Genomic DNA, 27,963 nt, shown 5'->3' on the forward strand with positions numbered 1-27,963 from the left:
TTAACAGAAGAGTTTATTTTTGACTTCATACAGTGTGGAGGGACATGGATCCCATTTGTTTTTATATCTTTTTTCACTGCACACCCTCCTATTGCATTAAAATAGTTATTTCAGATAAGCTTCAAATATATATTCATTCTGTACAGGGTAATGGACGCCTGAACAGGCTTGATGTTAAGGAACTAGACCTCAGGATACATCAGGGTTACTTAGGGAGGGGAACACACACACAAGTATGTTGTGTTTACAAGGACATTCCATTGACTTCCTTTTGTTTCTACAGTCTAACCTTTAACCTAAACATAACCACTACATGCCTAACCTAAACTCAGCTCACACGTCAGTCCAAACCTAACCCACAAACAACACTTGTCTTGGGGACCAGACTTTGGTCCCCGCATTGTGGTGTAAGAAAAAGTCCTTGCTATGTAACAAATACAAGATCACCCGTACACACACGCGCGCACACCCATACACACACACGAGTCATTTTTCTAGCTTCACAAGAAAAATGAAGGACATGTTCCTGCATAATTCAAAACACTAAGATAAAAGAAGATTTTAAAAAATATGTTCTATGTTTATAAGAATTGAATTTATTACTGTAACCATCTTAATTTCACTAAATCATCTCAGTGTTTTGCCATGTGAATGTTATTGAGATATCTGTTGTGAATTGGCGCTATAAATATATAAACTGACAAAACTGAATTTAATGTGCTCAACATTGTTAATAATCTCAATATTTAATCATAAATTATTGCCTAAGTTGATTAAAATGCAATAGCTACTGCATTGAACATTCAGGTACATAAAAGGCATGCGCAAATGATTTGAAATAAGTGGTGTACAAAATATCCAAATGACCAAAAGGCTTATTTAAATAATGAGCACGAACAAGACATGAACTTTAATAAGACATGATTCTGCTCAGAAGTCATTGAAGGGCAAAATATCAGTAGATTTTCATAGCTCAGAAAATACGCTGGAAACTGAGGAAAGTAATTTAATATTGCATGACTGTGAGGAGATTTAATACTCTGCTACCTGATGCTTTTGTATGTTTGTTTTTCAAAGTCTTCATCGGTCCTGCACACCAACCTACAGCAAGTTCCATCCATCGCTGCTCAGGCTTTATTTTAAAGGGATAGTTCTGATTTTTTGATAGCTCAGATTTTTAAAAATGATTTTTTCAACAGAGATGCAAGATGTGTTTCTTGCTGTAAAAGTAATTTTTATCATTCTTTTTTTTAAAGTTATTTCATACCCAAATGGACATCAAAACAGTTTTAAGATTGTTCTTGACTGCTTAGGCTTTATTTAAAAGGGATAGTTCAGAATTTTTTGATAGTTCAGATTTTTTAAAATGATTTTTTCAACAGAGATGCAAGATGTGTTTCTTGCTGTAAAAGTAATTTTTAGCATTCTTTTTTTAAAAGTTATTTCATACCCAAATGGACATCAAAACAGTTTTAAGATTGTTCTTGACTTTTATTAATTTAATTATCATAAATGTTATAGCAAATCACAAACTCATTCTACAGATGCCCAGTATTTTCAGGGGCACTAAAAGTTGCTTTCCATAGTTTCTTACACTGTATTACTTCTGCAGCAAATAAATATGCATGAGTAAATATAATCATATAGTTGAAATATTATGGTACTTTAAAGATTCTTAATGAGACCTGCCTTACATCAGCAACATTTTGAGACTATTTTAAAATGGCAGAAGACATTTTATTTTTTATCTTGGTCCAACTGTGATGAACCCGAGTTCATCAAAGTGAGGAGCCGCCTACAGGAAGTGAGCAGTGGCGCCCCCAAGAAGGGATCTGAGGTTAAAAATTTTTTTTTTCTGGGTACCCTTCAGAGTATGGTCATTTTTGATTGGATGTCGCTTAACAACCTGCCCAACCCCAAACATTTTGACATATTTGCTTCTAGCAAATAATTTCCCCTGCTCACTTTTGATTAATTGAAATAACCTCCTTCAACTGGATGGCAACTCTCAAAAAAGCAATACACATTTTCCTCAAGAGATATGTGCGACAATTTTGTCAATTTTAATTGATCTCAGGTGAAACTGCTGTATAATGCAAAACCCAAATTTATATTCTATGTGTTAGAAAAAGAAGTTGCACCTGTTAACAATGAGAACTGGGAACATCAGTAAGAGATCTTCACATATCATAATCAATTAATAAAACTCTATAAAATGTGTACTTTAAGATGTGGACTTTAGAGGCCAATATTGCAAAATCATTTCTGTTTAGAAAGCAGGGAAATCCTGTACAACAAGCCTGACTGAACAGAAACTTGTGAACTTAACTACATGTGCATGTCAATAAATGAGAATATCTTCCAAATAATAATTTAATTCAATAATTCACTTCAAAAATGGAAACTCTGACATCAAACGGATTCACTTAGTAACGAGGTGATATATTTCAAGCATTTATTTATGTTAATGTTGATGGCTATGGCTTACAGCTGATGAAAACCCAACTGTCAGTTTCTCCAGAAATTGCATAAGACCATCTTACTAAGGTCTTTAATACAGAAATGTTATGATAGAGTTGTAATCATAGGCAACTCTATGATTTGCCTATGATTAGGCAACAAGACAACAGACTGCCTGTTGCCTTGTCGACAGCTAAGTTTAGTAGCAATGTTTGCATGTGACTAGAAAGTTGGTTGGAAGAAAAACAAATTTGGTTGAAAAAAAACCCCAGGACAAACCGCAGCCTTAGCAGGATTGTAAAGCCAAATCTGTTAAAGAGTTTGAGGAAGAATTACAAAGTGGAGTTGGTGTTTCAAGAAACACAACTCACAGACATGTTAGTGTTGATATTTATGCAGTGGCCTCCAGAAGCTGCCCTGGAGTAGCTCAAATCCGCTGAAACAAAAGGTTTAGACCTCCAGTAAAATGACTTAGAACTAACTGCTTACTTTAATAGCCAAATAATAAATACATCTAAATAAGCATTAATATGCACAGTGGAAGCCCTCTTAGCATTTCTGCAGAAGCTAACATCAATGCTCCCCCATTACTTGAAGGTCCAGCCAATCAGCTCTGACGAAAATGAATGGTGTTCCTGGATTAGCTACTTTGCACAAGCCAGCCAATAGGGTGTCAAGTTACGTTATCCAAAGGTATTTTTGTTTATTTTTTATACGCTCCATGAAAAAGCATGGCAAAACATAGGCAAAGTTTTCACAAAACATTTTTTTTTAAAAAAAAAGCAAAAACTCAACTTTGGCAGGGGTCCAACATATTTCTGTATTAGATTTTCTGATAAAAAAAGAAAAAAAACCCTAAACTGCGAGCTTTAATTAGCTGAAAGACATAATCATCAGAATAAATAGAAGCAAACATTTCAGTCTGTGTGCTGAGTATGAAAATATATAAGTCTGAACTCTTCAAATAGAATTACTGCGATAAATGGACTTTTCTTTGTTCTCATTCATCAGGATGTTCCTAATAAACTGCATTGAGGCTCTACGGATGACACCTTCAAACTTTCTTCGCTTTATTACCCTGTTAGTCACAGCAGCCTGTGGTTAGTAACAATGCGAAAGCTGACTGCCAAAAGCAAACTACAAGATACAGGAGGATTCCTTCACATTACTCTGGCATTGTGTGTTTTTTTTTACATTACTTTGCAGCAGAGAGGCGGAGGCTGGCTCTCACATTCCCACACTTGTACCCTGACAAAGTCTACAGCATATGGCTTTTTTTAACATGGTTTTGCCTCCTAATGTCCCTTCATACAGTCAGACAAGGGATCAAATCTAAAGTTCAACACACAGAGAAACAATAGAGGACACGTTCTTTCTCTAGAACCTTCTATTAAACAATAGACAGGTTACCCCGAACATAAACTCAAGATTGTTGTAATATCTTTACCAGTCAAATTACAGTAATAACCATCAGATTGGAGGTTTCACTTTAGTTAAGAGCAGCTCATTTTAAGGATTAAAGGATGATAAATTACAGTTTTATCATACAAAATGATCAACATTAAATATCTGATTTTTAATCCATTAAGAAGTGTACCACTACCAACCCTTATGGACTTCAAACAGCATCAAAAATAATCAGTGAGGAAATAACAGTTGGTACAGATACATGTACAGTCTACTTCAAGTAAATCCTTAAAACATATAAAGTGAATAATAGTGCAGTAACAACTTAAAAAAGAAGGACATTGTCTATTCATGTGTTGGTGGTTCCAGAGGATTCTTGCGTCCGTGTTTGACTCTGACATCTAATAGAAACATTTAGATTCACTTTCAGTGGAGACACATTTATACCAGAATACAGGAGAAGTAAAAAGGCCAGCAGAACCTTCATCTGAGGAAGACGAGCAGCATAGACTGAATTCAGTCACAGTCATTCTGTAACACACGCTCTGTGATTTCTGTCTTTGAAGTAGTTTGTCATTTTCTTACTTTCCATTTTATGTTTTTATCATACGTGTATTTGCCTATATCATTTTATGAAGTCATTCATGAATGTTCTGTCTATCTGAATATTACTACACAGTTTAGTAATATTCACTGTGTAGTGTGAATATTACTGCTGCCATTTTGCTCTTTGCAGTCTCTATAGCCCTTAGAGTCATATGGCATATATTTGTTGAAACTTTTCATCTCCAAAAAATTAGTTTGGGCCTGCATGTTGTTAGTTTTTTATGTAGTTATTTTGTAACTGATGGCGTGCTGCGAGTTAATGTGTTTATATATGTATATATACAGTACAGACCAAAAGTTTGGACACACCTTTTAATTCAATGAGTTTCCTTTATTTTCATGACTATTGACATTGTAGATTCACACTGAAGGCATCAAAACTATGAATAACACATGTGGAAATATGCACTAAACAAAAAAGTGTAAAACAACTGAAAATGCCCCTTATATTCTAGTTTCTTCAAAGTAGCAACCTGTTGCTGTGATTACTGCTTTGCACACACTCTGCATTTTCTTGATGAGCTTCAAGAGGTCGTCACCTGAAATGGTTTTCACTTCATAGGTCAACCTGCCCTGTCAGGTTAATAAGTGGGATTTCTTGCCTTATAAATAGTCATGAAAATAAAGAAAACCCATTGAATTAGACAGGTGTGTCCAAACTTTTGGTCTGTACTGTATATTCAGATATATATACAGATATATTTGATGATTGAAAGTACATGTGGTCTGGACACTTTCTACTCTTTATTATTGAACATGAGCTATTTCTCAAGAATGGGCATAGATTTCAGATGTACAAAACAGTAGCTAAAGAGTAATTTGTTTTGGTTCACCAAAACAGATTGTTAAAAAGAAATTAAAAACCACAAAACTATGCTTTTTTCCCCCCATTTCAAAATTATGCTTCATTTTATGTTGGTCTGTCACATACAATTCTAAAAATAAAAATACATTGAAATTTGTGGATGTGATAAAATATAGTCTTAAATGTAGTTATTTTTTTTTGCAGTTTTCAGAATGTATTTTGTCAGTATCTTGAATGCTGAGTACAAAATGCTTTATCTTACTGGTACTTAACCATCAATCTGCTACATGCTTGTTGAATTTTGACATCAGCAAACATCAACGTCAGCCTGATAACAAAATACAGAAAATAAAATTCAGCTGAATGCAACTGGAACCAAACAACACATTTTAAAAAAGTAAATAAGTTTGACCTAACAGATTTGTAGAATGTCTTTACAAGACAATTTTAGACACACAGTTTGTTTTTGTAATGGACTAAATTGTGTAGGATGGACTTGAGAATACATATTGACAGTTAAAGACTAGCTACAGCACAAGATCATCAGGGTTAGCAGAAATATACAGCACAGATCACAGACTGAGCACAACTCACTTCACTCAGATCTACTGATGGTGTCAAACTGAGATAGTGAGAATCTACAGACGTTTGATCATGATTTCACTGTATGACTAAAGAGTTTTGACTCTGTTAGTTCACTGCCAGCGGTACACTAAACAGCTATATAGGTAACTGTGTATAGAAAATATTCCAGGCCCACATCATTCCCCAGACACTGTTGTGACATTGGCAAATAAAAAGGCACAGATTAGGGAGGAATAATCTAAGAGCAATATATTTCTCAATGTACAAAATGTACACACTGAAGTTTCTATAACAATTCATGAATTCTCACCAAAAAAACTTTGATTTATTTAGAGTTCTTTCAAAGATATTCAAGCTATCTTTATCTAACCTAGCTAACCTTTAGCTAAAGGACAATTCAGAGCAGGTGTAAGGATATAACTAGCGTTGAATGTGTTGTCTGTGAACTAATTATGTAATGGCGGAAAATTAGTGGACAGGGTAGACATTTGGAGGGGGACTGGGGGAACTGCATCATTACAATCGATGTAAGAACACTTCGCACACAAGTGATACAGTGAAAATAAATAGGTGAGTCTAACAAAAACAATCTCAGGGTAGAAACACAACCAGCAACTTGCGAGAAAGGAGATCAGTGTCGACTCGAGAAGCAGACTGCACAAGAAGGGTTGTATTGAAAAGAGCACAACAAATAAACTAGAGGGCAAACAAGGGCATAGGATGCAGCCTACCACATGTAGAGAAAACTAACAGGAAAAACTGCACAGTTTGTTCGCTGTAAAAGTGACTGAATGTTAGCCAAAGTAACAACTAACATTGTTCATAGGTTACGATTACTTCTGTTTGAACTTCCACCATGACGGTGGAAGCTACTGTAAAGTGGTCTGTTTTTATGTACAGAGGTGTATTTTTGAAGTGTTTACAGCTTGGCTAACTTTCTTCTTTTATGTTTGTTTAAATAACTACACAGCTAGGTATGTGTCCCTGTGAAACTAAGAAATGTCTGGACTACTTGTTGCACTGCTGCACCTTATCAGAGCCAGATTAACTCCAACAGGTATGTTTAACATGGACCCAGAGTGAAACTGGATTACAGCTAAATTCACTTGATTATCTTCCATCATTTAACAGATGGGAAATCCAGACAAATGTGGCTGAAGTCCCTACATATGAAGTGACCATTGAAAGAGAGTATCATGTAAGGATCACAGATAATCTCTGTTCTGTTTTATTCTGCAATCATTAATTAGTGCATGACCTCACTGCCATGTGCTCTTAATGATTTAAATTTCTATTTAAAAAAATGCCTGACCAATTCTACACTAAATGTGTTTACCCCCAGTCGTTGTTTTGTCTTGTTTGTTGCTGGAGCTAAAGGTAGTCATATCTCCTTTCATCTAGAATATTTTACTCCCCTGAAAATTAAAACATTTCAGCTGAGCACCACATTGGGAAAACATAAAAGAACAACAAAATTCAAGTCCCTTTCCACTGAATAATTTTATAATTTACCATTATTAATGTCATTAAGCAAACCTTTAGAAAAGGAATAAAGTTATCGTTAAAGAATAAATGTCAAATCTTTGAGTTTATTCACTTCTGCTTCTGGCCAGTAGAGGGAACCATTAACTTCTAAGGCAGTCATTTAATTCTGAGCAACCCTTGATCTTCATCTGGACTTGTGTCAGGAAGTCCAAGAAAAGTGAAGCGTTTTCTTCCTGTTCTACCCGATTTAAACCTTTTCAGTGGACACAGTAAAGAGTCCATTTATAAACATCTGAACTGTAATAGCCAGGCCTCTCCATTAAGTCTGGGTACAGATAGCCTGTATATCAAAGACAAAATTCTCATTGTAAATATCTCCACTGCCAGTTTAAAGAGAGGAAGCCAGTAAGAATAAACTGCTTTTGACTGAAGTTTATTTAGCACACCACTGTGCAAGGCCGGCTGACAGGATTGGTTGTGTTTCTACCCCTAGCAGATACCTGAGTTCTGTGTCTCCCATGTTTTTCTCCACAGCAGACAAATGAAGTTATCAGTGAAAAGTGTCTGCAGCTTTGGATTAAAGTGGATTTATTCCCACTACCATTGGCCAACAACCGTTACCTTAGTTTGTTCTAATTTAATTTTACATATACACACCTATACATACATATAAAGTATTTATGTACACATTCACCAACATGTGATCATCGTATTACGTCATAACTGACAGCTGACATGGCAAGGGACATTTTCCTCTACATTCAAAAATAAATTAAACAATCAACACCAAAGCATTGATCATTCCTTTCAAGCAGCTCATTCAGCTATAGCACAAGCCAGTACATGGATATTTTGGTAACGACAGCAAAGACCAAGCAAGAAAAAGTAATTATCTTTCTTGCTTTTACAATATGTTGCAGGGTCAAACAGTAGAGTTGATCGGTCAAAGGTCTTCCTCTTTGATGCCCAACTCTTGTTCCTAACATTCCCATTCTTTATTACCATCAAAAGCAGAGGAACAAGAAGTTCTTGCTCTTGCACTTTAAGCAATGGTCTAACACTACAGACATCACAGAAGAAGTGACACCACAGTAAAGGACCAGGAAGATGTCATTCTGCTATATTTGTGTGCCGCCAAGATCTCCCCCGCCTGCAGGGTAATGTCTCAGGCCACCGCCCCTGCGTAGCGAGTGCAGTGCAACAGTGCAGCAGCCTCTCAGCAGTGAACCGATGTGATACATAGGCTGGCCGCCACGGACCGGGCCACGACACAGCCACGCCACCGTTGGCACCACAGGGACGGCCACCGCTAGCAGATCAATCAGGAAGTGACGACTCCAGTAGCTTTTTTGGATTTTCCCAGAGTCTTCGTCCTCTGCTACAGCAATCCCTGTGGCCTCTTGTTCATTAGTCTTATCTTCGTCATCATCCTCGTCATGAACTTCCACCACTGTGACACGAGCTATCTCTTCACGGGAGATAGATCTCCTCGGAGGTTGGGATGTTTGAGGCTCTTGTACACCCGGAGACAGTCCAGTGTACTCTGAAGTAATCACAGGGCTCTTTTCCTCTGTTGATATTTCTCCAATCCTGGCCTCTTGCTGCTTGTCCTCCGCTCTCTGGTCATCTTGCTTGTTTTCTCCACAGCACCCTGCAAAATTAAGTTCACCCTGCATTCTTCCTGCTAAATCACAGACTTTTATTTGTTCTGCCTCTTCATCCAATACCTCAATCCCTTCCACTGAGCTTTGATCTGCCTCTCCTGATTGTCTGACTTTAGTGTTGTCCAACTTTTCTCCTGCCTTCTCTCTATTTTCTTTTTCTTGCTTTTCCTCTTCCTCAACTTTGTCATTTGCCTGATACAAAGGACTCTCCATGGAAAATGCCACAGTCGCGGATCGTGGAAGAGGTGGAGCCAGTGGTGTTTTGGAAACTGGAATTGGCTCAGTGGCTGTGCTCATCACGGTCGCTGTTGTCACTGAAGTGGTGGTGGTGATGGAGTCCAGATCCTCTTCCACCTCATCAGACATCCAGGTGGAGGTGGGGCTGCAGGCCTGAGAGCGAAATGTACGTTGCTCTGCAATAGTATCCAGATCAGAGGGATACCCCGCTGTTGCAGGGATGGGACAGCTCTCAGTCTGAATGCCTGCCTCCCTCAGGGGGTGCAGGTATAGGTGGTGGTGGGACAGGCAGGGGTGGCTCATGCAGCTCACTCCACCCAAACTGCAACGAAATGGAGCCAGCCGCTCGCCTGTGCAGAGTTTCTCATAGGTGGAGGAGTGAGGCATCGTGTGTGGCATGGAGTGGGACATGTTGTGAGGGAAAGAATGAGGTAAGGTATGGGAGTAGGTGTGAGGCAGAGAGAGGGGGGCAGAATGAGGCAAAGTGTGGGAGAAGGTCTGCGTGTAGGAGTTCAACAAAGATGCCGTTTCCTCTGAGAGGTAGGCAGCTTCCAGGAGGAGGTCTGCCCGGCTGGGGACACTGTTCTCTCCACAGCACACAAACCCACTGTCCTGTGTGCCATCAGCTGAGAGGCAAGGAAAGTCTGTGTCATTGCAGTTGCGGTCTCCCAGTGCCTGTTCGCTCAGCTTGGTGTAGGTGGAGCTCCGAGTCAGAGAACGAGCTGGAGAGCCATCGCAAGAACAAGACCCCCTCCCTCCCACTGGCAACTTAGGTACAACTCCAGGGCTTTCTCCAGAAACAGATGCCGGAGCTGAGCCCCCAGCACGGGTCCTGCAGCCTGGTATGGCTTCTCCTTCCTTGGCTAGTCCTGCTTGTGCTATCTCCATGTTAAGCAAAAGGTTCTCCAATTTGTGATTCTGAGTATTGATGTCCTGGAAGTACTTTTGAACCCCTACGTCTCCACTGAGCCCACCGGCATCACTAAGTCGGGTACGAACTGTGTCCACTGCATGTTTGAGCTGCTGAATTTCCTGACGAGCCTCCTTCAGGGCTAACTGAGCCTCCACGCGGTGACACTCCTCCTCAACCCAGTCTTCCTGCATTCGGTAAAGCTTAGTTCGCAGAGCATCAATCTCTGTGTCCCTAAAAGGTTGAAAAATGAGAGGAAGGGCAGAATGATCAAAACTAAGTGGAATAGAGAAAGACATTTTAAACATCTATCCAGGTTTTTGTAATTCTGTCTCAGTATCTCACCTGTCTTGCAGGGTGTTAATGGTCTCTTTGAGCTTGGCTCGCAGGTGTCGGATACACACTTCCTTCTGCTGGAGAGGTGTGAGGTACTGCTCTGGGGGAGGAGGGCGAATGCCATGGTTGTCCGTACATGATGTGTACTTCTGACGTCTGGGACACACCAGGCACAACCAAATATAGGTGATCTGCCACAAGTTGAGTATTTTGAAGTATTTTTTTTAAAGTATCTTTGTTTAAATAAGTTGATTGGCTTGTTTTAAGACAGGCTCTGTATGAAAGCTCAGAAATCTTGGAATTTACTGCAAGTTTTAAAAATGAGTTAGTCAATATTAGCTACACATTAATTTATCTACCTGTGTGCAGTATATAACATACATTTTATGGCACTAAAATATGGAAACACCAAGCTGCAAAAACTGACGTCACCTTATTTAGTTAACATATTGAGGGAACTAAACAAATACAGTGTTTCACATTTTATTGTGTGATGCAGAGTGGGGTGCTGGTCTTGGTCTTGACTTGGTCTCAGGTTACGTCTTGACTACTATACTAAAAAACAGACTAGAATCATAAGATTAAGCTGATTGTGTCTTTTTTCACAACTTTAAAAGAAATGTCAGGATTCCTGTAGTTAAAGGAATAAGTTTAAATGTAACAAGCAGTCAACACCTGACAATTCTTTTAGTGTCTTCATTTAGAAAAAAAGCTGTTCATTTTGTAGGCTCAAAAAATATCATGCTGGTTTCAGTTAATAGTATCACATTCGCATTAGATTTTGCACAGAAACACTTCATATTCTGAAGCCAGAATATGAAGTGTTTCTAGAGTTAGTGCCTAAATGACATCAGACAGCCACTATGAAAACAGTAACAACCAATCCTTTCTGCTTTTTTCTTAGTTTGTGTTTCACACAGGGAAATTATTGATGGTGCACTGCCTCCCACTTCTGTTTCCAGCATGAGATTATCATTGACTGCTGGGTAAAAAAGAACATCCAATGCAAACATATGTATGGTTAAAACTAATTATGGACATTTATTAAATTTCTATTGTACAATAACTTCACTATGGTTTTACAATGTCACCATAGTTAAACAATAATGCGAAATATTAATATTTATCTTAATATGGCCTTAATAAGAATGGTGGATGATGTCGCTCTGCATCACTCTTACTGTTCAGAACTTCTTACCCTTTGGTGGGGCTGCAGTCACTGCCTTTACACGAGCCTGAATTGCTGCCACTGCTGACGGAGGCATTGCCTTGGGGATCTCTGTTACTGGGTGCAGCTGGAGGCCGCCTGGAAAGAAGGAACCAACTCTTCACCTCTTACCATACAACTAAAGACCACAAGTGGACTGATAAGCAGTTCTACTACACATACAAAGACAGAAATGCACATAAATACAAGGCACTGACTCATAGTCACTGGCATGCCACTTCAGCATACACACTGACAGATCACAACACTCAGACATTTAAATGGATATCAACAGAAAATAAGCCTGCATGAGGAACATGGACACACACTACAGATAATATTATTATTAAGAAGGGAATGGGCTCAGTGATAAAAAAAAAAGGACAAGCAAAGTAGCATACCACAAAAGTAGGCTAACTTGTTAGTGCACAAGACCGCTTTTGTTTCCGACTGTAAGACATCGTGAAACACCAAAAACATTCCCATGCTCAAGACGACCAAAAACATCAAGTCTTGGACTCTTAACAGACCGGGAACGTGGCGTGGAGGGAGAGTTTGTCGAGCGGCGATCCGGAGACTTTGTGGAGGTGTATCCTTTAGTGGGCGACTTGGTCGATGTGTAGCCTTTAGTGGGGCGCATTGAAACCATGTAGCCTGACTCCATGGGGACATAATCTAGTTCTATGAACCTGCAGTAGTCAAACCTGAGCAGGCAGAAACAGGAAGGTGTTAAACCGCAGAAGGTGGATCAGCAAACCGCACCTGCATGACGCGATGTGTGTGATTGCATGCAGGCAAATTGCACCTGTCCTGAGGGGACAGGAGAAGCTCTCAGGTGATGGCTGCACTGAACTGACCCAGGAGACGATGCCTTCTAAAAGGCTCTGCATTAAGGGATGGGCCCCTCACTCTGGATAATCTGTTGCTCTAGGGTTGTATCGACAGAAAACATAAACTAATACTGTGGATCTTAAAACACAATCTAAAAGTGTGAAAAAGAATGGCCGGAGACATCTTTGAGGGATAGCATGGGATGTGTTGTGACAAAATTAACATTTGCTCATAAAAACCTCGATATCCAGAAGCACTTTATGCCAAATAGGTTTCCACACAAAGGATTCTAAACAGCAGAGGTCATAAACACTAGGCTAGGTAATACTGATACAGAAATGATGACAACTTATTTTATTTCAATACAAAGAAAATCTTTTGCTTCAAAAAATACAGTAGAGCTGATCACTAAGACCTTTCTATCACTCCTATCACAGAAACTACAAGACAAACTACAGCATAACCAATGAATGCTGCAGTGGGGAACTGCTTCAGGGTGATGAAAGACAGCTGAAAAGTTATTAGGAATAGCAATATTTGCATATTCCTGGTAGAAATTTTTAACACGGCAGCAAACCTGCAGTAGACATCGCTTGTTTGCACTCTCTGTCAGACCAACAAATTTAAAGCATTTTATTTTTCCTTTGTATTTACTTAAACACAGAGGAAAAAATGATCTACCTTTTTTATTCTTCTACATCCAGTTATTATGGATGAATAGAATTTTGCCAGCTGTTTGCCCACAACTCCAGCTTTTACATAAAAATATGCTGATGTTCAGAAGTTCTGGATTCTGCTAAGAAAGTAAAGCATTTTATGTAAAAGCATATCTGTCCCAGGCGAGAAAAAGGAAGAATGCTCTGTGATGGGCAACTTCTATTTCTGTGTTCTATAATTATAGAGAGGTTTTAAAGAAAAAACATAGGTTTTTTATTAATGACTGTTGCCCAGTCACCGACCGCCAAAAGTGGAAGAGGAGAGAAGCAGGTCTACTCAAAGCAGCCATGAGGGATTTACACACAGGACACGGTAACTACAAGCTAAACCACGGCTCCAGTCTTTGCTTTGGTTCCTGTTGTCATTTAGGGCAGCGGTTCCCAAAGTAGCGGTCAGGGTGTCGAGGGCCAAAATAGAAAAAAAAACTATGTCAAATGTGAATGTATAATGAAACAAATTAATGTATCAAAAAATATTCCATTAAATAGTTAAATATATTTCTTAAATGATGAAATAAAATAATACAGTTTTAGTTCTTAAACAAAATGCATTTAAAAGGCATGTAATTATGTACAGAGTGAAATAATTACACATATTTTACGGGCGTCACCGGGTTGTCATTAGACTATTGGCACTCTGGTCCTATTTTTTGGTTGGTCACAGACTGAAAAGCTTGGGAACCCATGACTTAGGTATTTTTCTCTATTATTTTAAAATGATTATTTCTCTATTATTTTTAAAGTACAATTTTAGAATGTTATGAAAGTAAAACCCTTTCCATAATCTCCAATTGCTCTCATAAAGTCACACCCACATAAATTAAACAAAAACAATAGCATTATATTTACTACAATTATATTTAATAATTTCTCACAAATACACTGAGGCTTGAAAATGGACTATCTAACAGGTTTTTTATATTAACTCTTTTAAATTATTTTTGCTGGTCTTGCAGTGGAGACTGGTCACTTAGAAAACAGCTAGCTAGCTAGATACAAGATTAATGGTGGATGAATTGGATTTCTTGCTACGTGATGAATTTGAAACCCTTAATTTGGAGAAGAAACTCAAAATTAAGTAACTTGGTGTTTACCAGTCCCAAAAGAGATGGGCAACTTGAACGAGTGGTAAAATGGATTTAAAGCTGACAGATTCACTGTGAAGAAGTGGCTAACTGTTAGCTTACAGTTTCAAGCTCTTTGGGCAGAGTACATCTGATGCTAACGCATCAAAATGTCTGCATATTGGCTTTGCTTGTGTTGTGTCATCGTGTCCTGTGCAACACAACAAGGGAGGAGCTCAGATATTGACAGCTCAACAGATCTTTGAAAATCAATATATGACAAACAAGCCGAGACATTAACAAAAGGTGAACCAGGCAGACAGGAGCAGCTAAAAACGGGATGAGCCTAAGAAGTGACAGAATACACAGAGAATCAGTGTTTCTGGTCTGTTTTATTCATCTACAGATGGTGCCAGTGACAGGTCAGTCAGGTGAAGGTGAGCATTAGGTGTCAGCATGAGTACCAAGATATTGCCTCATGATGGAGATAAAGTTTAAAAGGCTTCAGTATTTTTGATAAATCAAATACAAGAACAACAACAAAATGAAACAATAAGATCTTTCCCATTTGAAGTGAAGCCAGTGTCTCAAATGTATCCACAGACTAAGCAGTGAGTGGTGAACCAGTGATCACTCATGATCACAGTATGCTTTCCTAGCACAGCTGCCTCCACTATAGCCACTAAACACAATCTCACAAGAACACCGGTCCTCCAATATGAACTCCATGTTCACGTTTACCAGCAGAGTGTAAGGTACGAGCAGGTCCACCTCATCTATTTGCTCGAACAAAAGCTCAACAAGAGCAGCAGAATGAAGTTTTAGAAAATTTGCCTTTGTTTTTCATTTCTGGTTTTAGTGGCTAGAGCGTCAGAGCTGCAGCTACAGTCGCAGTGCATGCTCGCTGAGACTGCAATTCAACGGTGTCTCACGCAGGGGGCGCAGGCACCGGAATGGCCACCGGCGCAGTGGCCGCGGCTGCACTCGTCCCCGATCCCGATGCCGGCTTGGAAGCCGCCGGCACGGGTGAGGACGCCAGTATTTGCTGCAAGCGGCGTTTGGGCTGCAGCGCCTTCAGAGGGTTGAATCTGAGGAAGAGGAGAGATGAGAGAGGAGGACACCATGGCTTCACACTGAGGCTGCTGCTCATTACCATGACTGTAAAAAGCAGACATCATAACACCTGGCAGAGAGGGAAGTGATGATAGAGCTTATGTACAACAAATAACCTAGACTTAACTAATGAAGTTCAGCTGTATTAAGTTATATGTTGAAAGGTTCTAAAAACTTTGGTTTAGTAAGGAAGATGCGAGCCAACGTGTTGTTCTCTAGGTAGTCTGTTAGGATAAAGGGGACAGGTCAGAACATGACCGCACAAAGGCACAGTTCCACAGAGAAAAGGCACTAAATTAACAGTAGCTGTGTTTCTACTTCAAATGTGCGCAAATCTTTGTCTATATTCTGATAATGTCAAATTTCACAATTGCTGTGTTTTCATTAAATAAATGAAACTAAGTCATAAGCTTATTTACGCGATAAGTCATTAAAAATCATGGCAAAGACAGATGTAAACAATGACATGAGATATATTCACAGTCCAGTCATGGCACCAGCGCTCGTCATCAGCCAATCAGAGGAGACGTCGGCGTCTTATTCAGGCGTTGAAGCTACAAGCCCCGCCTACTTAAGAGAAGAGTCGCTAAGTATGCGGCATTTTTGGGGAAAATTGTAGTCTGAGATTTTACAGAAGAGCTATTGATTCAACATGCGTTTTATGACACACAGCTTTTTATGAACTGTGTGATGCTGTGAGAGCCCTGGTGGAGCCAGCTGCTCATTGTCTGAAAAAAATACAAAACAAACTATCATCCTCCTACCACTTCCTGTTATGTTTTTTTGTCATTTTTGCCGGCAGTACCATCCAGTTGTTGATCACGTGACTTGAGTGATGCAAAAAAGTGTTTCCATAGCAGTTTTGTGAAATACACCTATTTTGATAAACCACCTCATCCTAGTGCAAAAACTTTTAGTTTATCCTAGCACAATAAACGTTTTGAAATTGCCGTGTTTCCAATAAAGCAATTTCAATTTGTGCAACAATCAATATAGTCAGTAAGTCATGTTCCTGTTTCTTTGCCTGCTCTGGCCCGTGTGGCACAAACTCTGGTTTTAGAAAATAATAACACCGCTCTCCCTGGATCCCAGGAGTTTTCATTTCTATATTAGGATGATACGTCCCTTAGGCACTAAAGAGGTGACACATTTTTGTAAAGGCAAAATTCAATTATGCATTTTGTAATAAGCAATTGCCACAAACATTGCCACTATAATTTCACAACTTGTCTGAAATATGAAATATAGACAGATGGGTTCAGGACTGGCTTGAATATTTATGCACCGCTGACCCACAAATTGTCTGACCACAACTGCATTAGGATCCATTTGGTATGCAGACACTTCAGCTCATCTCCATCTCACACAAAACTCTTCTATATCCTGAAGGAATTACACACAAACATTAACTTACCCTGCTGGGCAGTGACTCAGCAGACTGTTTGATACCAGAGACATGACACAAAATGAAGCCTGCCCCTGAAATGTTGGTATAAGTATCCCACTAATAAAGATTTATTAAATTAACAGTGTAGAAAAAGCACTTTCAGAAGTTCTGGATGCACTTTCTGCATCCAGAAAGTATTCACAGCGCTTCATTTCTCCCTCAGTATTAATGCAGCAGTGGTTGGAAGAAATGATGATAATTAGTAGCTCTCAATCTTCCTTGTCATCTTGAGGCTCTGTGCTGATGATCATTGACTGAGTTTCTGCAATAGCCATTAGAAGAGTTTAAAGATCTACATGTGACTTCAAGTGTTGTGAAATAGGAATCTCTTTTAGCTGTTAAATGTACTATATGATACGCTGAAGTAAGTAAAGATATACAATATGGAATATGAAATCCATCCATCCATCCATCCATCCATCCAAACCAGATGCTCATTCTGGGGGAACCCCAAGCCGTTCCCAGGCCAGACTGGACAAATTGTTCGTCCAGCGAGTCCTTGGTCTCGCTGGACCAAGGACGAGACCAAGTGTTCCATCATATGAACACCAGTCGCTCCAAAAATAAAAAACGTCAGAATGAAACAAAAGCAATGACTGGGAAATCTTTAAGAGGAGTTCCAGCTGATAATCTGGTTTAAAAAACCACAAGTGTAAAAGGTTTTACATGAAGTTTAACATTTCTTTTTTCTTTAACATATCTTTAGTTCATGAAATACTTTTCCTGTTCTCTGTGTTGAATCTGCATTTTCTACACGTGCCTTGGCAAGAAGTCTTCTCATACCCATGTTGGTTCCTCCTTTTGCCACAAAAAACGTACACCCATCAAGTCATATCATCTAAACATTCTAGACGTCAAGTTAATTAAGCTTGATTGTTTTCCTCAAACCATTTTTTTGCAGATGGATGACAGCTTTTGTTTCCAAAAGAGACTATGAGGACTTGTTTTTCTTTTATTCTTTTTCTTAGGTGTCACACTTAACACTGAAGAAGTCAGATACATTTGGGTAAAAATGTATAATTTAATGTGGTTAGTTGATATTAAAACAATTAATCAGCCAGCTCTTAGCTTGTTAGCAACTCTATCGTCTTATTTAGAGCAATAGGTGACACTCACTGAGTTTCCAAGCCTTGAATCTTTGTGTTTTTTACACCCAGAGACATTTCCAAACAGTTGAATTCATGTTTTCAGGCAACATAGGAAAAATGTAGATGATGGGGAGGGACAGTTCTGCTACATTTTGTACAGCCAAAGAAAACTCCAGTCACTATGAAACTTTCTATTTTATCTCAGTTGAACTCTGGGGACCATATGGCAAAACGTTTCAGAAGTGAACTGTGACTCTTGAGACTGCTAACCGATTGTGTTACCAGTAGGATACTGGTCCATACCTGCTCAACAACAGTGGCAGAGTCTGTAGAGGCTTGTGCAAAGAACTATTGCCCACACAAGATTGGTGTACAAAGTCCTCCAATGTGATATGTTTCATGTATACTTTATCCCAAAGGGGACAGCCACTTTTACAGCATTTCAAGATCATAAATAGACCTTCATAACAATAAGTGTCAACAAACCTAGATCATGTTCTACAATTTCATTCATTCTCCCTTGATGTTAAAGTCAATGTGAAGCTAATGGTAGGTACCTGGTACCTGCCATATAGACTCTCTGATATGCCCAGATGCCAGATCAGGTTTAGCTGTCTTATACCAGTGGTCAAAATGAAAGTGTGAAAGTGTGATATATAAATATGTAAGTGTAAATATGAGCCCCAATCCTCAACATTGATCAATATCTACCTTGAACTGAACAACACGCGTATAGAAGAACGCTGAAAGTCCTGTTTACTTCTTACCGGCGAGAGCCTGACGTCGTCCTCCGACTGGCTGGAGCAGGGGCAGACATGGAGTCAGACAACCTCTTGCTAGGCCTGCAGGGTCGTCTGTTGTCGGCCTCCTGTTTTCAGCTTAATTCCAAGAACTCAGAGGCTGAAGGAAGAGCAGACAACCATGAAGAAACAACAAAGGTCAACAGCTGCTTCATTGACAGCTCCTGTGTTTAGGTCTGGGCGCTTCAACATGCAGGCTGGCATTGCTGACTCAATTTGACAATTAGGTGGATCATCACAGACTAGACATCAAAGTTAATCAACCAATCATCTCTCAGCCTTATGGGTGAACCACCCAGTCAACATTAGTCTGTCTTTTCTCAGGTAAAATGCAATGGTAGCTGACATTTGCTTCTGTAGGTCAAGGCCAATTTAAGCACAGATGTGACTTTATAAATGAAGAGAAAAGGCAGCTCAAGGTAACAGTGGCGCTTGATGGCACTTTAAAAAAAAACATGGTGCAAATATGTTGCATATTTCTGCCACAGTTGTGCCAGAAATATCCTTTCAGCATCCAATATGTGAGCTTGCAGGCTGAGACAGAGAAAGGGGAAAGCACATGGAAGCAGATTATTGTCATCAATAATGTATCACAACTTGGTTGGGCATTGAGAGCCATGCTTGTGTATGTGAGTCACTGCAAGCTATTTCCTGCTGTGCTGTCTGCCAATTGTGATTCACTCAAAGAATCTCACTCATACCCCTTTCATCACTTGCATGGCATATATTTCATTCAGTCCAGGACATGTAATGTATTTGCCATTAATAACTAGGTCTATTTTAAATCTTTTAGCATCGGTTTATGTTTCACTTTTACATAAGCTTAATGCAAATAACGACATGCCAGTTGAAAATTGGGAGTAATACACAAAGCATGTCCACTCTGTAGATGAAGATGTCGACCAAAACGTTAAAAAACTTATTCCAAACATGTGGGATAGATGTCACACATGAAATGTTGGCTCAAACAGTCTGGCAGTTGATGTTTTGGTATATATTTTAAAATATAAATAGAGAATAAATGATACGTTTTCTTTTTCGCTACAGTTTATTGCGGTGAACTATGATCTCAGGCCTCACAGATTCATCAGTCCATGGAAAGTCCAATGTATGGGAAACATGGAAAATTATCATGGATACATTATCCATGTCTTAAATGAATTACATAGCAATGCACTTGCACTCCTCCCTTGCAGCAATCAGTTGCATATGTCAGGGTTCTCTTTGGGAACTCCAATTGCCTCCCACAGTCCGAAAATGAGACTGCAGTGCTAATTGCTTGACATCAATTGCCATTAAGTGTGAGTGTGTGCATGTGTGTTTTGTTGCCTTGTGTATCTGTGTTTTCCTGTGATAGACTGACAATAGGGTTCAGGGTGTATCCTACCTCTCACCCAACGACTCTAAAAGGATAAACGGATATTGACCCTTTACACTTTTATTTAGTTGATTTCCCAGATTTGCATGGTTGGCTACACAAACAGACAAGGATGCAAACTGAACGTGTCATTTTATCAGAAATCTTTTGATGATGAATAATGGAGAGCAACCGTCAATATTAAACACTGGCAGCCCTTGGTGTGTTACAGTGTAAACTTTTGACAAGGTAAGTAAGATTGATGTCCAAATACTTTATAAGTAAGTAAGATTAGTAAGATGCAATAAAATATTGCATTATTGAGAAGTAACATATTTAAGACATTTCTTACCAAAGTGGCAATGCCTCACCATCATGTAGCCTAGCATGTACGAAAAAAACTGGTAATCTAGACTAGCATGGTTTTAAGACTGTTCTGATGTAAGGGGAAACGCCGTTGATGACATAGTGGCATAAATGATGTAACATGAATTCAGACAGATTTGATCAAATTAACAAACACGTTGGAAAGAAGACGATATTGTTCAGTTTCTCAGCTAGCTTTTCCTATTTTTTGTAAAATGTGCTGTCTATAAGACCCCGATAGGTACGCTACTTCCACAGGCAAGTTAGTTTGATTTGAACAAGTAGCCATGGTTATTTGAGAAGAAATAATTTGTGAAAACAATCTCTGTCGCAGCGTTCAAAACTCCCGTTCCTGACTTTCAACGTCTGTTACGGCGCCTCGTGTGATTAAGTGTGGTGTTGCAAAGGGTCAACAGAGAAAGGACAGATTTTTTCCAACATTTTCTATTTGACCTCAGTGAACAGCTTTATTTTAACCTCTTGTCTACAGTAAATGAGTCTTCTAAAGAAAGCCTGTTCTCCATATGCAGCTGCTGACACAACACATCAAACAGGAGAGGAGCGCATCATCATGCAGAATTTACTAAGTTAGGCTGGTTATGTAACGACGTCCCCATCCTCAGAGATGCTGACACGCAAGCAGCTTCTGCGCTGACGCGGCGGAAGTACCGAGCAGGTTACGAGAACCAGACAACCTGTGAAAGAAGGAAGAGCACTGGGAGGGACCAGGCGAGACAAGAGCCAGTGAGATGGCGGGAAGAGATGGCACGTGTAGCGAGGGAGAGAGGACGGCATGCAGAATGAAGAATTGTGTGATAAGTTAAGTGTCTCTGCAGCAGAGGAAACACTGCAGCGTGTGCTTGCCTTCTAAGCCTTGTGTAACCTTCACAACACCCAGCAGGATTAATAGCAGCGTCAGTGCATAAACATACTGACACCTGACTTTCAGAGGGCAACAAAACACAAAGTATATGCAGAAAAACAACAACTGAGCTCAGCTGCCTGAAAAGACTGCGGTGGTCGACTCATGACTGACAGCGTGCAGGCCAGACAAACTGGGGAAGGATCATGGTGAGCCAGGGAGTGTTCTGTCTAACATCCCAGGACATGTGTGTACTGTGTGATTGCTGTGAGTGTGTTTGTGTTTATGTGATGTTCTGCAGAGGTCAGTATGATGCTGAGGGAGGATGATAGGGTGAGTTTCTCCATCAGTGAGCTGTCCTGTTGTAACATGACGCTTTGTTGCATGCGACACTTTGTGTTTTGTTAAATAGATGACATAAAATTCCTGAAGAAGTCTGATCAACGTTCAGCTTTTCTAATTAGCTAGGAGAACAGCAAGATGCTACTCATTTTGGGAACTTGTAGCAGATGATACATATTTGCTGACAAATCTTTCATGTTTGATAAAAAAAAAATACTGTTAAATATTTCCCATTTATCCCAAACCTATTAGATTGAAGTCAAGACTCTGGGTAGGTAAGTTTGGTGTTTAACAGTCTAGTTATTGGAAGCAAAGTAAGAAGAAACGTAGCTTGTTTTCTTGCTCAGCATTGCATGTCAAGATGTCAGTAAAAGTGTAATATGCAATGAGTGTTTTCACTTCTATAGCAAAACACAGACTAAACCAGACAGGTAGACATTAAAAGTGGAGTCTTTCCACTGAGTTCTTCATAGACTTGGAGATGCTCTGAGCAGCCCTTAGAGTGCATTCACACCAACCCAGCTTAGTCCTGCCTAGTCTGTTTAATCGAAAGTTCAGTTCAGTTGGGGAGGTGTGAATGTGCAACCAAACTCTGATACAGACCAAAACAGCAAACTCTGGTCCGCCTACACAGCTATATAGGTCAAGGTTTGGTTGAGGTGAACTCTGGAACGGTTTGAATGCATACACGAACGCTAAGCGTATCAGAGACCGCACCAAAAGCAGGACTGTAGCACAGGGCATTCTGGGTAAATACAACCAAAACAAATGTGTGTGTCTCGTGATAGTGTCAGAATTGTCTTGTGGTCTTTTATCAAACCCAAAAGTGAAATCCTACAAATGCTAAAATTTGGAAAACAGGTTTTTGGAAGGGATTGGTTGGTTTGACACAGTGTAGTGTGAAAGTGAACCGCACCAGCTGAACATTTCACAAATGTAGTAATTTTGGTCCCCAATTAAACCAAGCCTACCAGACTATCATGTGTGAAAAAACCCTGATTGTATGAGAAAGTGTTTGAAAACCTTTTCTAACATTAGTACTCCTTGTGGAACCTAAAATGTGACGTTTGGCCTTTAAAGCAAACAGAGATCAGGCCAGTCCTGCTGCTCCTGCTGCAGTGCATGTTTCCCAGCTCAGCTAAAGTTTTGCCAAGCACCACAGCACACTACAGCACCAATTAACATAAGTCTGATGCAGTTCAACCAATCACAATCTGGGAAGTATCTGACACATTAATCAGAGGTTTTAATCTTAATATTAGTTGCTTGACAAAAGTCCCTGCAGAGTTTTTTTTCTCAACAAGCAAGACTTAGCCCTCATTAGGCTTATCTGGTGCTCAATGTGAGTTTTTTCAGGTCAGGAGCCTGAAATATCTAATGCACTAAGGGTTTGTCAGTAGAGAGTCAAGCTACGTTGACAGAAATCATGCCTGAGTGCTGCTACCCACAAAATCATGCTAGTGCTTTACTCACAGCCGGGAGGAGCAAAGGGGCATTATCACAAACCAGAAAATCAATGTTTATGATCACATTAGAAATGGGAGGAGACTGAACTGCATTCATTTGTGGCACTCTCTGCAATTCTACAAGAAGCTGACAGGGAGGAGCCTGTGGGTTTATAGAGCTGTTTGTTCTGTTAGCAGAGCTTCTGAAACACTTTTCCAAATGAGAGTGTTGGTGTTACTAGAGACAAGGCGAGTCAAATCTAATCTTTAAACAGGCAGTATTGTGTGTTTTCCATTTTATAGCACAATCAAATAACTATATTACCATCAGGTGTTATAAGAAGGCTATATATGTGTGTGTGTGTGTGTGTGTTGGGGGGGTGTATATCAAATATGACTTAACAGAAATTTGACTTTGTAATTTAATGCCTTGAAATTGGGCCTATGTCTCTTTAAAAACTCCTGCTCTTCCTGAAACTCCGCCTTCAGGAAGTCATCACAACATGGCTCCTCTGTTAACCCTTTCACAACATTTTTACCAGCGTTTCACTGAGAAGTAACTCCTATAATAAGCTCAGCAGTTCTTATTACAGTATAAGGTGTTTGCTAATTGTTGCTGGCTAGTCTGAAGGAGCTGAGTTGTGGAGTCTTAGGGGAGGGCTGCTCTGTAATGTTGGAGCTGCGAAGGTTGGAAACTGCAGCTCCAAGGAGGAGCTTTGTCTGGAAGGCGGAGCTAGGTCTACTCAGGCGTTTTGCGCAGCTGAATGTTTTCCGTGGAGTATAAAAGATTTCTCAAACACGCATGGAAAAATCAATGTAACAGTCCAGCTATGTTGGATGTAAAGCTCAAAAAAGTTTACTTTACATAAACAGTCCAGAATTGTTTTGGCATTCTCAACTTTAAACAGAAGAAAAAACTTTGCAAACCTTGATATTGGATATTGGAAACTGTCCAATGCAAAGAAATAAAAAAAATCCTTAGGTGTACATTTCCCAGCAGCTGACACTTCAGCAATCCCACCAAAAAATATACACTTTGCACTTACTGCTAATATGTTAACTGTACGATTTCTGCGGGTAAACATGCGTGCAGGTTTTGAACCATTGTCCTACACAAAGGGCAGCTGGTAGCACGGTTGCCTTCCAGCAAGAAGGTTCTGTGTTCTGGAGTCTTTCTGCATGGAGATTGCATGTTCTCTCAGTGCATGACTGGGTTCTCTCCAGGGATTCTGGCTTCATTCCACACTCCAAAAACATGATTCTTAGTGCAGTTTAAAGAGACCAGTAACTTACAGTGAGTGTGTGCAGGGTTGATGTGTCCTGTGATTCTAAACCATATGCTGCAGCTGTTCTTTGCTTTCAAATAAATGCTGTTCCTACACTTTGGGATTAGTATCACAAACTCTAATTAAAAAACAGTGCAAACAACTCCAACTGACTGTGGCACATAGTGTCAAATAGAGTCATTTGTACCACAACCAATTGTACATTGAGGATATTTACAAGGACTGAAGAACTGAAAATCCTGTGAAAACGTTTTGTAGTCTTACATATTTTACTTCTTGATTGTTTGCTTTTATTTATTTAATAGAAATATGGAACGATTAGGTTTTCTCTCCATGTGTGCATCTTACCAAACACTATGTGGTGACAATGAGTGACATGTCACCATGGAGACGGTCAGTTTTCCGCTCGTGTGTGAAACGTGAGCAGAAGGAGAGCTGCGGCTGGCGAATAACGCTGGAAGACGGGACAAGAGGGGGAGTCTGCAGCTGGCGAGGAGGGCAGGCTGGACAAAGGACAAGAGGAACCAAAAACCAGAGGGAGAGGTCTGGCTGGTTTTCATCTCCTCACTCTTGTGTTGCGTTGCTGAACAAGTAGTATTTGGATTTATAAATAGATCAGGGTGCATATAGCATGGCGCCTAGAGCACAGCGTCTGCCTGTTGCAATATTTAAGAACAAACCCAAAAGATTGAGAACAGAATTGGAAGGACAAACAAGAACTTGCTTGGAATGAGTATCCTATGTGTATGACATCTGGAAAGACAGAAAACTTTTAGTCAAACCAACTGTTTAAGATCCAAAAAACATCCAAGAAACAGCTAGAAGTTTGCTTTGAAGTTTCAAACCTCTGACTCCCAAAAAATGTCATCATCATGCTAAGTGTTAGCATGCCTGTCAGTGAAATGAACAACCTTCTGCAAATTCAGTACTGGACAGTTAACATTGTTATTTAATAGGCTAACTTGCTGTGAAATTGGGAATGTTACTGTACAAGCTAAACAAATGCAGTAAAGAAAGTGTATAGTACTTAATTTTAGACACATACCGGTAATTAAATTCAATTTAGTTGGCAAATTTGAGGCTGAGACAGAATTTCAAACTTGAGTCACCTTTTAGGAAGCTTTTACATATGATAGTCCAGTAAACTTGGTTTGAATGGGAACCAAAATGGCAACATTTGTTCCTTTTTCAGCAGGTATGGTTTGCTTTTGCACAAACCAAACCCTTGAAAAACCTGCTCCCCCTCCTCACCTGTGGTGGCGCTGCACTAAGGACCACAACACAAAAACCTCTGTAGAAGATACTGACAACTTAATTCATCACAAAACGTAAACAAGAATGGGGGTGGCATCAGATTTTCACAGTTACAGGATTTCTCTTTTGTCTTTAGTAAAAATCCACAAGCCATCTCTCCCTCCGGTGCTAGACTCATGCAACTGCATTTACCCAGAATGCCCTGTGCTATAGTCCACTTCCTGCTTTTGGAGCGGGTCTTGGTCTGCATTCAAACCGCCTAACTGCACCAAAGTGCACCAAGACCTAAGTTTTTAGCAGGACCAGATTTAACTTTTTGGTCTGTATCAGAGTTAGATTATACATTCCTCCTGAAACAAACCGACATGCTAGGTAAACCGACTGTTCGATTAAAGAGGATCAAACTGGGCTGTTGTGAATGCACTCTTAAACTCAGAGAGCATTAAAAACCTTTGTTCTTTTACTTGCCAGATACAAATGAATACATATCATAGCCAAAACCATAACCATAATCTACAACATTTTGTTATTTTTCTTGGAAACGACCAAACTTGTAAGATTTGTCAGCTTTTCCACAGCAGTGTTGAGGTCAGGACTTTTTAAATGCTTAATTTTATGTATGTTTGTGATCTTTATCTTGTTATTCCCTGTTATTGTTATTGTTATTCCCTGAGATGAAGGAAAACTATGAAATGCTGAGGAAAAAGAAAAATCCAAGCACCCCAAGACTCAAACTTGCTATAACCAAGGTTATTATAGTTAGCTAAAACAAACAAAACAAAGCACGGGTGACAGCAAAAGATGGGAGGAAATACCAGAGCCATAAAATGATGTCTTCTGTTGCGTATTCATTACCCAGTAAATGTAATCACAATACAATACTTTGGTTAATTTTTAGGTACAGGACTCAACAAGGTCCAAGTGTGAAAAACTCAAAACTTCTAAAAATACTCCTAAAAACCAAGCTAAAACCAAGCTATATTTAACTAATAATAACTAATAAACACTAGCAAACCAATAAATAATAAAACGGGCTTAACTAGACACACACAAAAATAAAACTCCTCATGCATTATTTGATATTGCATAAAGATTATTGACATATTCTTGGCAGAGTAATCATCCTAACTTACCCCTGTGGTTGAGTCTGTGCTGACTCCATGCACATTTAAGAAGCAGTCCTTGATTTAGTCTTGCTCATAGAAACATAGCTATTCTTTTCACCACCAAAGAATGAAAACTATTTCGCGCCTTAATATGTTTAGAGTAAAAATCCCTGTCATTTATTAGGCTGGGACAGAATCATAGAAAAAAAGAAGAAGCAAAAAACAAAACAAAACACAAATGCTGCAAGGTCAAACTGCAGCGCAATGCAACCTGTCACGACTCCGCTGCGAGCAAACATGGACGACTCTTACCCAGAGCCCTGGGCGCACTGTCCCATAGCTCATAGTTCCACAGGAAATTAGATGCACAAATCGCTGGAATTCCAGTTTTGGTGCAGTGAGTGTGCACGTAAAGGCTGTAAGGAGTTGAGCTGAGTCAGGCGCACAGCGTGAGCAAAACATCTGCCGGCGCAGGAGCGCAGTGCGCAGCTTCCATCAGCTGCAGCAACATAAACAGAGCAGGAAACACACCGTGGGCCTGATTCAGAGCTGAATTAACCATAGAGATCTATACACTCCCTGCACAATCTCTCCATGCATTCATTGTTTTCTGCTCAGAACACTTTTAGTCCTTGACGCACAACACGGTCTTCACTCTTCCGCCGCAAAACGACACCTCTGTCGCAGCCACCAGTGGCTCTGACGGCTGCAGTAACCAGACCTTACCTGTGCTCCTTATGTCTCATCCGGGATTTTTTCCGCTTTTCACGCTCCCATGTCCTCGGTTCTTGTGATTTGAGCTCCGCCCGATGGAGCGCTGATCTCCCGGCGAACAGAGGCGGAGGGAGGTGGAAGAGGGAGGGGCTGGTCCAGGGGGCGATACAGGAGGTGAGCTGGATGGAAGAAAGGAAGGAAGGATGGATGGATGGATGGATGGATACGGCGCGAGGAAGAGAGGACGGGAGAGGCGCACGGGGTTTTGGACGGAAGCGTCTGCGTCATGTTACGTCGGGTTATTTTTTAAAGGGAAATACCACTCAGTCTGTTGTGGCTGAAGAACTCGAGATTGCATGATTGGTTCTTGGACACACCTTCTAATTCAATGGGTTTTCTTTATTTTCATGACTATTTATAAGGCAAGAAATCCCACTTATTAACCTGACAGGGCAGGTTGACCTATGAAG

The 27,963-nt window shown here is 39.9% G+C and overlaps 1 protein-coding gene and 1 long non-coding RNA gene across 5 annotated transcripts; one reads left to right on the top strand and one right to left on the bottom strand.

The window, feature by feature from the left end:
* The first annotated feature begins 1,313 nt into the window (after positions 1-1,313).
* Positions 1,314-26,123, top strand: LOC114157397 (uncharacterized). Its single transcript, XR_003598152.1, has 3 exons — positions 1,314-4,184; positions 15,577-15,582; positions 26,112-26,123. It is a non-coding gene; the product is annotated as an uncharacterized LOC114157397 (long non-coding RNA).
* snphb (syntaphilin b) lies at positions 6,087-27,774 on the bottom strand. Of its 4 annotated transcripts, none has more exons than XM_028037902.1 (7): positions 27,506-27,774; positions 18,729-18,861; positions 15,246-15,401; positions 12,233-12,406; positions 11,694-11,801; positions 10,505-10,651; positions 6,087-10,393 (listed from the first exon to the last, which is right to left on the bottom strand). In XM_028037902.1, exons 2-7 carry the CDS (start codon positions 18,776-18,778, stop codon positions 8,467-8,469), a joined length of 2,562 nt encoding a protein of 853 aa, XP_027893703.1. In that variant the 5' UTR covers positions 18,779-18,861; positions 27,506-27,774; the 3' UTR covers positions 6,087-8,466. The 4 variants fall into 4 exon arrangements, with proteins under 4 accessions (XP_027893703.1, XP_027893791.1, XP_027893872.1 ...); XM_028037990.1 differs by having other exon boundaries at positions 26,807-27,774; XM_028038071.1 differs by lacking the exon at positions 15,246-15,401 and having other exon boundaries at positions 27,506-27,773.
* Between the last annotated feature and the right edge of the window lie 189 nt (positions 27,775-27,963).

This window comes from Xiphophorus couchianus, chromosome 1 (assembly GCF_001444195.1).
Source record: "Xiphophorus couchianus chromosome 1, X_couchianus-1.0, whole genome shotgun sequence".
In the NCBI taxonomy this organism is placed as follows: Eukaryota; Metazoa; Chordata; class Actinopteri; order Cyprinodontiformes; family Poeciliidae; genus Xiphophorus; species Xiphophorus couchianus.

Bases quoted from the DNA above. Each gene is read 5' to 3' on its own strand.
- snphb (XM_028037811.1), bottom strand. From the start codon at position 15,469: ATGGTAATGAGCAGCAGCCTCAGTGTGAAGCCATGGTGTCCTCCTCTC. The intron at 11,802-12,232 runs GTCTGTTAAGAG...CCTTCTTTCCAG, and splicing joins CCCTCCACGCCACGTTCCCG to GCGGCCTCCAGCTGCACCCA. The intron at 10,652-11,693 runs GTAAGAAGTTCT...GGTGTGTCCCAG, and splicing joins GACTGCAGCCCCACCAAAGG to ACGTCAGAAGTACACATCAT.